General features: G+C 30.9%; 1 protein-coding gene across 1 annotated transcript in view; it reads left to right on the forward strand.

Moving 5' to 3' along the window:
* Window positions 1-10,689, forward strand: part of LOC101894349 (cytochrome P450 6a8-like) — a gene marked incomplete at its 5' end in the record, with an annotated part of 35,742 nt that extends 25,053 nt beyond the window's left edge. The window contains 2 exons of the mRNA XM_059132273.1: window positions 9,205-10,202; window positions 10,268-10,689. Coding sequence (XP_058988256.1) covers window positions 9,205-10,202; window positions 10,268-10,689 — 1,420 coding nt within the window. The remainder of the gene's footprint in view (window positions 1-9,204; window positions 10,203-10,267) is intronic.
* Window positions 10,690-13,419: the final 2,730 nt, after the last annotated feature.

The following is a 13,419-nucleotide window of genomic DNA, read 5'->3' on the forward strand; positions in this document are numbered from 1 at the left end:
GCCAAAAGAACGTGGGGTTTTTAAGAATATATTTTTTAAGACCAAAAGGACGTGGATTTTTTAAGAATATATTTTTTAAGACCAAAAGGACGTGGATTTTTTAAGGATATTTTTACGAAGACCACAAGGACCCCGATTTTTTAAGAATTTTTTTTCAATTTTTTTAAGACCAAAAGGACGTGGATTTTTTAAGAATATTTTTACGAAGAACAAAAGGACCCAGATGTTTGAAGATTTTTTTTTTCAATTACCAAAAAAAGTGGGGTTTTTAAGAATATTTTTTTTAAGACCTAAAGGTCGTTGATTTTTTTAAGGATATTTTTACAAAGACCAAAAGGACCTCGATTTTTTTAAGATTTTTTTTTTCAATTACTAAAAGGACGTGGATTTTTTTAAGAATATATTTTAAGGACCAAGAGGACGTGAATTTTTTAGAATATTTTTTTAAGAACCAAAATTACGTGTTTTTTTAAGAATATTTTTTTAAGGACCAAAAAAACGTGGGTTTTTTAAGAATATTTTTGTTAAGACCAAAAGGACGTGGATTTTTTTAAGGATATTTTTACGAAGACCAAAAGACCACGATTTTTTAAGTTTTTATCCAATTACCAAAAAAAAACGTGGGGTTTTTAAGAATATTTTTATTAAGACCAAAAGGACGTTGATTTTTTTAAGGATATTTTTAGGAAGACCAAAAGGACCCCGACTTTTTAAGATTTTTTTTTCAATTACCAAGAAAACTTGTTGTTTTTAAGAAATTTTTTTTAAGACCTAAAGGTCGTTGATTTTTTTAAGGATATTTTTACAAAGACCAAAAGGACCCCGATTTTTTTAAGATTTTTTTTTTCAATTACTAAAAGGACGTGGATTTTTTAAGAATATTTTTTAAGGACCAAAAGACGTGGATTTTTTTAGAGTATTTTGTTAAGGATCAAAAAGAAGTGATTTTTTTAGAATATTTTTTTTCAAGAACCAAAAGGACGTAAATTTTTTTTAGAATCTTTTTTTTTCAAGGACCAAAATAACTTGGTTTTTTGTGAATATTTTTTAGGACCAAAAGGACTTGGAATTTTTTTATAAGGACCAAACGGGCGCGGATTTTTTTGGAATTTTCTTCAAGGACCAATAGGATGTATCTTTTTCAAATTCCACGTTCTTTTGGTAATACAAAAAAAAATTAAAAACGTGGATTAAAAAACATATTTTTTAATAAACTAGGATTTTAAATAAAAATAAGTTTCAATTAACTTGGATTTAAGAAAATATATTTTTCAATAAATGTGGAATTAAAAAGAAATCAATAAATGTGGATTAAAAAAAACATTTTTTAATAAATGTGGATTTAAAAAAAATATTTGTTAAAAAATATTTTTCAATAACATGGGTTTAAAAAAATATTTTTTCCTTAGTCCTGAAACGTGGACTTAAAAAAATATTTATTAATAAATTTTTTTCAATGAACGCGGGTTTAAAAAAATATATATTTTTTCTTCAGTCCTAAAACGTTTTTTTTTTTTTTTAAATATTTTTTCTTCATTCCGAAAACGTGGATTTTTAAACAAATATTTTTTTTCATTCCAAACACGTGGATTATTTAAAAAAAATATTTTTTTTCTTCATTGGAATTTTAAAAAAATATTTATTTTCATTCCGAAAATATTGATTTAAAAAAAATATTATTCAAGGACCTGCAAACATGTGCTTTTATATAAAAAGCGTGGAATTTTAATAATTCTTTAATGAGTGTGGAATTTAAAAAAAAAATCTGGCCAAAAACGTGCATTTTTAAAAAATATATATTTTTAATAAACCAGAATTTTTTAAGAATATTTTCCAAGGCCCATCCAAACAATAAACTCGGATCTTTTAACGACTATTTTTTCAAGGACCATCAGTCTAACAAACGTGAATTTTTAAGGACAAAATGCCCCAGAAACCGGGTCTTCTCAAAAATAAATCGTGATTTTTTAAGAATATATTTTAAGGCACCGTAATTATTGTGAGATTTTAAAACCTTCTTTTCAAAGTCCTTTTCAACCAAAAATAGTGGATGTTTAGAGGACTTATAAAATTGTTTTTTTAATTTTTTTATTTTTTTTTTAATATTTAATGCGAGGAAATGACATTGAAAGATTTTCAAAAAAAAATTATTTTGAACTTCCTGCAATGAAGCGGCACTCATATATGGAGACGGTTTTTAGAGACAGTGTTTTATGTTTCAAGTTATGTATTTCCAGAAAATCAACGAAAAGCTTGCTTGGTTGGAAAATTCATTTGAAACCTTCTAAAATTCATTAAATCAGGAAGAATTACTATATTAAGGCTATTCCGAACAATGGACAGACATCGATTTTGTTTTTTTATTGAACCAAATAAGAACAGGAAATTTTAATTTACAGCTGATTCTGTTGATATTTTTACAGAACAGAACGTGGCGAGATAAAATCCATTTAAATTAATTTCAATAAATTATTTTAATTAAAAAAATTATTCAATTTTTTCCTACACATGAATCGCCACATTAGCTCTATTGAAAATCGCAGGCTATCACATGCTGACAATTATTCTACTTAAGCCTCCATTTAAACTAAGCTAATTCAAAAACCCCGCCGTTGCCATAAAGAGTAATGTTTAAATTATAGCAGCTTTATAGCAATGCATTACCACCGGTACAGCAGTAAAGACACAAACCACAAAGATAAAGATAAATAGAGACACACACCCCACTCGAAGTTAACGTGGTAGAACATAGCCAAAAGTCCAACAAAATATATTCGAACTCGAAAAAGCTTTTCATATTGTGGTTTCAAGCCTTAGCTAAAAAGACATCAGAAAAGCCTTTCGACAAAAAAAAAAATTCGGTTGCGAGTATAGCTACGGTAATAAGAAATTGGAAATAACGGTATAAAGTCATTTAATATTGGTAAAGGACTTAACTAATAGTTGGCCAATAGGGAAAGCCAGAGAAGACCTAACGGTCACAATTTACGATTTAACCGTCACTAATACAGATTTTAAAAGTAGAGCTAAATAAAGAAGACACATGCACCGGGGTTTTGAAATGTTACATCGGAAAGTAACCTAACGAGACGTAGTAAGTTCTCCCCTCTTACACACTCTTGGACATTCTCGGATTAATATTTCTTGGAATCCATATAATTTAGGTGTAGAGTGTCGTTGGAAATATTTCAGAGAAAAATAAGAGAAGTATTTTCGACGAAAATCCTAACCCTCAAGCGTGTCAACAAAGGGGTATTTTTATACCCTGGAGGGTATATTAAGTTTGTGATTCCGTTTGTAACACCTCGAAATACTCATGTTAGACCCAACAAAGTATATATATTTTTGATCAGCGTAAAATTCTAAGGCGATTTAGCGATGTCCGTCCGTCTGTGGAAATCACTCTAGCTTCCGAACGAATTGATGTAGATTGATAAAATTTTATTCAAATGTGTATTACGTCTGCAGGACTTTTGGTATTGAAAATGGGCCATGAAGGTCCACGTTTTGGTATAGCCCCCATATAATACTACCTATTTTTTATATTTTAGTGATTTTGGCGACATTATTCACTGTAATTGTTTCAAATTTGGTATTTAAAGTTCGTAATGAATACTACAGCCTCTGCCAGAAAATTGTCTACGCAGGTCCACGTCTTCGTATAGCCCTCATATAACTGCACCTCCCGATATTCAATATTTTAATGATTTTAGCGACATTATTCACCGGAATTGTTTCAAATTTGGTATTTAAATTTCGTAACGGATACTACAGTCTATGACAGAAAATTGTCTGTACAGGTCCACGTCTTCGTATAGCCCCTCATATAACTGCACCTCCCGATATTCGATATTTTAATGATTTTAGTGACATTATTCACCGGAATGTTTTCAAATTTGGTATTTGTTCGTTATGGGTTCCGTAGCCTATGACAACTTTTTTTGTATGCAGGTTCACATCCTTGTAAGTTACGAAGTGGCAGTTTTCGGTTTTTTTTTTTTTTTTTTGAAATTTTTCAAGTTTCTTCCACATGGTGGAAGGTATTAAAAGCTCGGCCCGGCCGAACTTAGCTGTTTTTTTTTTTTTTTTTTTTTCGAAAACAAACTCATTTTCTCACCCTGCATTCTGTCTTGAAAATTTGTCGGTAAAAAATCTAAAATTATTGTCATGATGTCCTCTAAAAATGACGTTCCTTATTGGAAAGGTCCTTGATAACTTAATTAATAAATGTTTATTATTTATTTACGGTCTTTAAAAAAAATCTTAGAAAAAATTTTAGATATCAAATTGATTTGTACGGGCTCGTGGATTTTTTTAAAATAAAAAAAAATTAAAAAAATATTAAAAAATTAAAAAAAATATATTTTTTCCGCCACAACACTATGTTGGAGATTTATAAGTTTGATTGGAACAAAAAAAATTAACACTGTAAAATATATGTCCTAGAGCCACGTTTGTCTATGTTAACCTGTAATCAGGCTACAGGCCGCATTTATGACCCGATCCGCACGAAATTTTTTCATGGAGTTAAGGTTGGGTTTAAACCAGAAGCCTATTGTTTTTGGAGATCATTGCAAAATATTGAATTGACCAAAAATAAAAAAAATCTGAAATTTCATTTTAATTCAAATTTTGCAGCTGTTCTTCAAGTCACAATTATAGACAAATCAAGGTAGAATTTCAGTAAGATAAGTCAATAGCCTGTCAATTTCTATGGTCATCGGATAATGTTTAGAGGGTTAAATTGGCCAAAACTTATTCATGGCATGATTTTTTCTTCGATTTGACTTTCAATATTGATAAGTAGATTTATAATATTTTTATACCCTAATACACTTTTATTATCGTCTGATACTCAGAGAATGCAGGGAGGTTGGGTTAGGCCTAGAATATTATTTTTTAAGGTTTTCACAAACTATTTAGGTTTCGAAATGGAGCAAAAATTGAAATTTTTTCTGATTTTGCAGTCGCTAAACAGGTCACAATCAAAAACCAATCGATACGGAATTTCGCATGAGGTAAGAATTTATGGCAAAATAGACGCCTAGCATTTCGTATGGCCATCGGATAATATTTTGCTGGTAAAGGAGACCACAACCAGTCAAATATTTTTGCAGAATGGCATTATGGCATTATTTCGAAAACGAAATCGACCACAGTGAGTTGGGACCTGAGTGGATTTTTCAATATATTATAGTGCTGTAGGGTATCGAATGGTAGGCCCCGCAAGTATATAGACTTTGCTTACTCGTCTTAATTTATCAGTGAGTGTGTATTTTTCTTAAATATTTGAGATATATCTAGGGATGTGGGTTTTAAAAATATACACCAGAAACCTAGATTTTTTTAAAAAGATGTGGCCACAGAACATGGATTTAAAAAAAAATATTTTTCAAGACAAGCAAGAAAAAAATGTTGTTCAATTTTTTAATTTTAATTGTTTTTCTATTTATTAACATTTACATGCCAACACTGTTCTATTTTTATGTATTTATTTTTATTTTTTTACTATTTAAAAAATTGTATTTCCAATATTTTGCCCGAATTGTTGCTTTTTTTTCTTAAAACGAAGATATAACTGCCTGCCTTTGCAGGCGAAAAAAAGTCGTAATAATTAACGTATTATTATGTATTTAAAATTTCGGATACAATTTTAATTGTTTTTGATAGACAAACAAATATAGCGTGTGGGCATGTGGTATTTTTTAATAACTTCTCACACCTGTCACACTTAAAAGACTTAATTAATAAGATGATCCGAATTTTACTAAGAATTTATTTATTTATTTTTATTTTTTTATTTATTTAATTTTTTTTTTTATTTTTTATTTATTTATTTGATTTTTTTTTGGAAATAATTACATATTGGTCAATAGGTAAGGTAATTGAAATGTAAAGTTTGCATCGGAAATTGTAATAGAATATGAGAATAAAATCTAATTTTCAGCCAATCAAAAATAAGTTCAGGTGTGTGAGGAACGAATTGGGAATTTAAAAGATGGTAAATAAAAATTGAAAAACAACTCTGTGGCGGCCTTGAGGCAAGTTTTATTAAAAAATCCCCATGAAACAAATATTTGAAAAAAAAATCATGTTAATTGATTCTTGAAAAAAACAATACTTTTATATTTAATCCACGATTATTAAATCTTGAAAAAATATATTTAAAAAAAATCCACGTTTATTAACTATCGAAAAACAAATATTTTTTGAAAAACACACAAATATTAATTTTTAAAAAATATTTTTAAAAAAATACATATTTATTAGATTTTTAAAAAAAAGTTTATAAGTTCGTTCACGTTAATTAAAACAAAACAAAAAATATATTTTTTATTTATAAATACCTAAAAAAATATTTTTTTTAATTAATACCTAAAAACATATTTTTTGGTCTTCGAAAAAATATTCTTGAAAGTATTTTGAAAAATAAATACATTTAAAAGAAAAATCACGATTATGTATTCTTATAAAAAATATTTTATTAAAAAAATAAATTTAGTTTATTAAAAAATACTCTTTAAAAAATCTACATTCACTAATTCTTGAAAAATATATTTTTAAACGAATTCACGTTTATCAGTTCTTAAAAAAGCATTTAAAAAAATCATATTTATAACCATTTGAAAAACATATTTTTAAAAGAACCCACGTTCATTGGTCCTTAAAAAATATTATTTAAAAAAGACGTTTATTAATTTTTAAAAAAAATGTTATTAAAAAAATTACGTTTATTAATTCTTGAAAATTAAAAAAACCACGTTTAAAAAATGTATTTAAAAGTTTTATTTAAAACAAGTAAAAAAACATTAAGTTCGGCCGGGCCAAACTTTTAATACCCTCCACCCTAGGGTAAAAGAACATTAGAAGAAATGTGGCAAAAAACATTAAAATGCCGAATATCGGGAGGTACCGTTATATAGGGGCTACACCAACACGTGCACCTATAATTACAATGTTTCGCCACACGAACTAGGACCCATTATGACCCACAAATACCAACTTTTACACAAATCAGTGAAAAAATGTGGCATAAATCATCAAAATACCGAATATCGGGAGGTACCGTTATATGGGGACTATACCAGAACGTGGACCTATACATGCAATGTTTTGCCACACGCTCAGGGACCCGTTGTGACCTACAAATACCAATTTTCAGACAAATCCGTGAAAAAAGGTGGCATAAATCATCAAAATACCGAATATCGGGAGGTACCGTTATATGGGGACTATACCAGACGTGGACCGATATATCTCATTTTCAATACCAACCATCCTAGGGACAATACACACACTTGTGCCAAATTTCAAAGGTCTACGTCAAATAATGTGGGCTCTATCGTGATTTCAACAGACAGACAGACAGACGGACATCGCTAAATCGTCTTAGAATTTTATGCTGATTATGAATATATATTCTTTATGGGGTCTACGACGAATATTTAGAGGTGTTACAAACGGAATGACAAAGTTAATATACCCTTCTACCCATGGTGGAGGGTATAAAAATAACGTTTATAACTTCTTGAAAAAATATTATTAACAACAACTAACGTTTAACAATTTTTGAAAAAATAAAATCCACGTTTATTGCTCATTAAAAAAAATATTATTTAAAAAAATGCGTTTATAAATTCTTGAAAAAATATTATTTAAAACAATTCTGGTTCGTTGTCCTTTAAAAGATACTGGTAGTTAAAAACAAAAATCCACGTTTATGGTTCTGTTGGTCCTATATTTCTTTCATAAATCCACGTTTATGGTTCTGTTGGTCCTATATTTCTTTCATAAATCCACGTTTATGGTTCTGTTGGTCCTATATTTCTTTCATAAATCCACGTTTATGGTTCTGTTGGTCCTATATTTCTTTCATAAATCCACGTTTATGGTTCTGTTGGTCCTATATTTCTTTCATAAATCCACGTTTATGGTTCTGATGGTCTTTGAAAATATATTTTTAAAAAATCCACGTTTATTTGTTCCTTGAAAAATATTCTTTAAAAAATCCACGTTTATTTGGTCCTTGAAAAAATGTTATTTAAAAAATCCACGTTTATTTGGTCCTTGAAAAAATATTGTTTAATAAAATCCACGTTTATTTGGTCCTTGAAAAAATATTCTTTAAAAAATCCACGTTTATTTGGTCCTTGAAAAAATATTCTTTAAAAAATCCACGTTTATTTGGTCCTTGAAAAAATATTCTTTAAAAAATCCACGCCTCTGTTAGTCCTTGAAAAAAAAATATTCTTTAAAAAATCCACGTTTATTTGGTCCTTGAAAAAATATTCTTTAAATAATCCACGTTTATTTGGTCCTTGAAAAAATATTCTTTAAATAATCCACGTTTATTTGGTCCTTGAAAAAATATTCTTTAAATAATCCACGTTTATTTGTTCCTTGAAAAAATATTCTTTAAATAATCCACGTTTATTTGGTCCTTGAAAAAATATTCTTTAAAAAATCCACGTTTATTTGGTCCTTGAAAAAATATTCTTTAAAAAATCCACGTTTATTTGGTCCTTGAAAAAATATTCTTTAAAAAATCCACGTTTATTTGGTCCTTGAAAAAATATTCTTTAAAAAATCCACGTTTATTGGTCTTTTGGTCCTTGAAAAAATATTCTTTAAAAAATCCACGTTTATTGGTCTTTTGGTCCTTAAAAAAATATTCTTTAAAAAATCCACGTTTATTGGTCTTTTGGTCCTTGAAAAAAATTCTTTAAAAAATCCACTTTTGTTGGTGGTTTTGTACTTGAAAAAATATTCGTTAAAAAATCCACATTTATTGGTCGTTTGGTCCTTGAAAAAATATTCTTTAAAAAATCCAGGTTTATTTGGTCCTTGAAAAAATATTCTTTAAAAAGTCCACGTTTATGGAGCCTTGAATATTTTTTTATCGTCCCCTCCCCCCTAACTCGAACAAATCTGAGAATAAATTTAATAACATCAGTGAAATTTGATAACACGTTGGGGAATGTGTTCCATTCATCTGTCCGCTTTTTTGATTGATCCACCTTATCTTATCTCCCAGTGATGAAATATTCAATGTCTTCTCCAATTGAACCCCCCAGGCAAAAAGTTTATAAAACGATGAACAGCAAAGCAAGCGTTATCAGATTTTCAAGCAATCCAGAATCGAAAATGTATTTCTGTTTTTTTTATTTTCGGACTTTCCGTACTCTCGCTGCTCTGTTGCCTGAGATGGAAATACTGTTATTGGACCCTAAGGGGTGTGAAACAGCTGAAAGCGAATTTCCTCTTAGGCCACATAGCCAAATTGCAAAGCCTGAACCACAGACAGTTTATGCAGGAGGTGTACGATACCTTCCGGGGTAGAGAGAAATTTGTCGGTGTTTATGCCTTTACCAAACCTGTGGCTGTAATTTTGGACTTGGATCTGGTAAAGGCGGTGTTGATAAAGGATTTCAGTAATTTTTCCAGTCGCATGTTATATAAAAATGAAAAGGATATTCTCTCGCAACATCTCTTCAATGTAGAGGCAGGATTATGGCGGCCACTGCGTCACAAATTCTCACCCACCTTTACATCGGGAAAAATAAAATTTATGTTTCCCACCGTTCGAAAGCTGTGCCAGGATTTCGTGCTGAGCGTGGAGAGGGGCTTGGAAAAATCGGATTTGCTCAATGTTCACCATTTCAATAGCCTCTTCACCGTGGATGCCATTGGCACATGTTTCTTTGGCATTGAATGCAATAGCTTGCGGAATCCCGAGGCCGAATTCCTCAAACTAAGTTCGAGAATTTTTAGCCGCACTAACTTCAATGTTCGCTGGCATCTTTTCAAACAAACCTATGTGGGGCTAATGAAATTTATTGGCTTTAAGAGATTTCCCCAATTCGTGGAAGATTTCTTCAGAATTACGGTATGTGAGGGGTTTAAAGCCCGGAAAAGGCAGGAGATTTTACGCAATGACTTTGTGGATATTCTAATTGAACTGAAAAAATCTAGGGATTTAAATTTGAGCTACGATAAAATTTCGGCTCAATTGTTTATATTTTTCACGGCGGGTTTTGAGACCTCTTCGACATCGATGAGTTATGCCCTCTACGAATTGGCCAAATATCCGGATATACAAAATAAATTAAGGCAGGATATTTGGGAAGTTCTACAGCAACACAATAACGAGCTGAGCTATGAGGCCCTAATGGATATGGAGTATCTGGATTGTGTTTTGACAGGTAAGCCTATCCTAAATTTCAATACCAAATTCCAAAACTAAAATCTTCCCCCAATTTTTCCACAGAAACCCTCCGCATGTATCCCCCATTGCCATTTCTACAGCGAGTCTCTCTCAATGACTACCCAGTCCCTGGAACGAAATTCGTAATTGAAAAGAACACCGAAGTCTTTATACCCGCCCATGCCATACATTACGATCCGGATATATATCCGAATCCAAAGCTATTTCGACCAGAACGTTTCCTGCGCCGAGAATTATTCAAACGCCATCCCCAGACATTTTTGGGCTTTGGAGATGGCCCCAGAAATTGCATTGCCCTGCGATTTGGTCGGATGATAACAAAATTAGGCCTCATTGCCCTTTTGACCAAATTTAAATTTTCCCAATCGTCCGAAAATTGTGGGGATATTGAATTTTCCAATCATAGCATGGTTCTGGTACCGAAGGGCAGTGTTTATTTGAGGGTGGAGAGAATTGAAAATTAAATAATAAATTTTCAAAAAAAAAGTCAAGGTAACCGAGCCTCTCATTTCTAAAAAAAAAAAAATAATAATTTCACGAAGCCTAAAAAAAGGTAACCGAGCCTCTCATTTCTGAAAAAAAAAAATAATAATTTCACGAAGCCTAAAAAAGGTAACCGAGAATCTCATTTCTGAAAAAAAAATAATAATTTCACGAAGCCTAAAAAATGCCACCGGGCTTCTCATTTCTGAAAAAAATAATAACTTCACGAAGCCTAGAAGAAGGTAACCGAGCCTCTCATTTCTGAAAAAAATAATAATTTCACGAAGCCTAAAAAAAGGTAACCGAGCCTCTCATTTTTGAAAAAAATAATAATTTCACGAAGCCTAAAAAAGGTAACCAAGCCTCTCATTGCTGAAAAAAATAATAATTTCACGAAGCCTAAAAAAAAGGTAACCGAGCCTCTCATTTCTGAAAAAAATAATAATTTCACAAAGCCTAAAAAAAGGTAACCGAGCCTCTCATTTCTGAAAAAAATAATAATTTCACGAAGCCTAAAAAAGGTAACCGAGCCTCTCATTTCTGAAAAAAATAATAATTTCACGAAGCCTAAAAAAGGTAACCAAGCCTATCATTTTTGAAAAAATAATAATTTCACGAAGCCTAAAAAAAGGTAACCGAGCTTCTCATTTCTGAAAAAAATAATAATTTCACGAAGCCTAAAAAAAAAGGTAATCGAGCCTCTCATTTCTGAAAAAAAGTAATAATTTCACGAAGCCTAAAAAAAGGTAACCGAGCCTCTCATTTCTGAAAAAAAATAATAATTTCACGAAGTCTAAAAAAAGGTAACCGAGCCTCTCATTTCTGAAAAAAATAATAATTTCACGAAGCCTAAAAAAAAGGTAACCGAGTCTCTCATTTCTGAAAAAAAAAAAAATAATAATTTCACGAAGCCTAAGAAAAGGTAATCGAGCCTCTCATTTCTGAAAAAAAATAATAATTTCACGAAGCCTAAAAAAGGTAACCGAGCCTCTCATTTCTGAAAAAAAAATAATAATTTCACGAAGCCTAAAAAAGGTAACCGAGCCTCTCATTTCTGAAAATATAATAATTTCACGAAGCCTAAAAAAAAGGTAACCAAGCCTCTCATTTCTGAAAAAAAAATAATAAATTCACGAAGCCCAAAAAAAGGTAATCGAGCCTCTCATTTCAGAAAAAAATAATAATTTCACGAAGCCTAAAAAAAGGTAATCGAGCCTCTCATTTCTGAAAAAAATAATACTTTCACGAAGCCTAAAAAAAGGTAACCGAGCCTCTCATTTCTGAAAAAATCATCATTTCACGAAGCCTAAAAAAAGGTAACCGAGCCTCTCATTTCTGAAAAAATCATCATTTCACGAAACCTAAAAAAAGGTAACCGAGCCTCTCATTTCTGAAAAAAATAATAATTTCACGAAGGCTAAAAAAAGGTAACCGAGCCTCTCATTTCTGAAAAAAAAAAAAAATAATTTCACGAAGCCTAAAAAAGGTAACCGAGCCTCTCATTTCTGAAAAAATAATAATTTCACGAAACCTAAAAAAAGGTAACCGAGCCTCTCATTTCTGAAAAAAAATAATAATTTCACGAAGCCTAAAAAAAGGTAACCGAGCCTCTCATTTCTGCAAAAAAAATAATTTCACGAAGCCTAAAACAAGGTAACCGAGCCTCTCATTTCTGAAAAAAAATAATAATTTCACGAAGCCTAAAAAAAGGTAACCGAGCCTCTCATTTCTGAAAAAAAATAATAATTTCACGAAGCCTAAAAAAAGGTAACCGAGCCTCTCATTTCTGAAAAAGTAATAATTTCACGAAGCCTAAAAAAAAGGTAACCGAGCCTCTCATTTCTAAAAAAATAATAATTTCACGAAGCCTAAAAAAAGGTAACCGAGCTTCTAATTTCTGAAAAAAAAAATAATAATTTCACGAAGCCTAAAAATTTATTTTCAAAAAAAAATAAATAAATAAAAATACTTCGAAGCTTTTTCAAGGACTTGGATATCGAAAGAATCCTTTTTTTATTAGGATACTGGACATTTGTGAGGTTCCTGAGTGAGAGAGAGAGGGAGAGAGGAAAAAATGAGGGAAAAAGAGAGATAGCTACCAAATGGTCCAATGATTAGCGTGTCTAACTAAAAACAGTAGAAAAAGGGCAAAAATCAATTGAGGCCGAACTGGTTAAACCCTACACCTGAGATCGGTAACCAATGGTTTTTTACACATCCGACGAATTTGAGAGTTAAACTCACTCTCTCGCTGCTCATTACTTAATTTATACATGTATTCATCATCGACAGCAAAATGATCATGGATTTACTCTCTTCTAATTTTCTCATGAACATTTGTGAGATAGAGAGAAAGAGAGAGAGAGAGTGAGAGAGTGAGAGAGTGGGAATAAGGGGGAGAAAGCCATCAAATGACCCCATGATTAGTGTATCTAACTTAAAACAGCAGAAAATCTAGGATCGGCAAGCAAAAGTTTTCAAACATTCAACGAATTTGAGAGCAACCCTCGTTCTCTCGCTGATCAGTGCTAGAGTTCAATAAAAACTATTTAAAAAGTCGGTTGTGTCGACAGAGGGTATACCCTCAGCTAATGTGCGATTATTAAAATATATTTTGACTTCTGTCATGATTGTTGAAAATGTTGACCCTCAATGGAATAGGTTCCGAAGGAATCGACCAATATTGACAATTTCGTATAGGACCTAAATAA

The sequence above is a fragment of the Musca domestica genome, unplaced genomic scaffold, assembly GCF_030504385.1.
Source record: "Musca domestica strain aabys unplaced genomic scaffold, Musca_domestica.polishedcontigs.V.1.1 1181, whole genome shotgun sequence".
Taxonomy (NCBI): Eukaryota; Metazoa; Arthropoda; class Insecta; order Diptera; family Muscidae; genus Musca; species Musca domestica.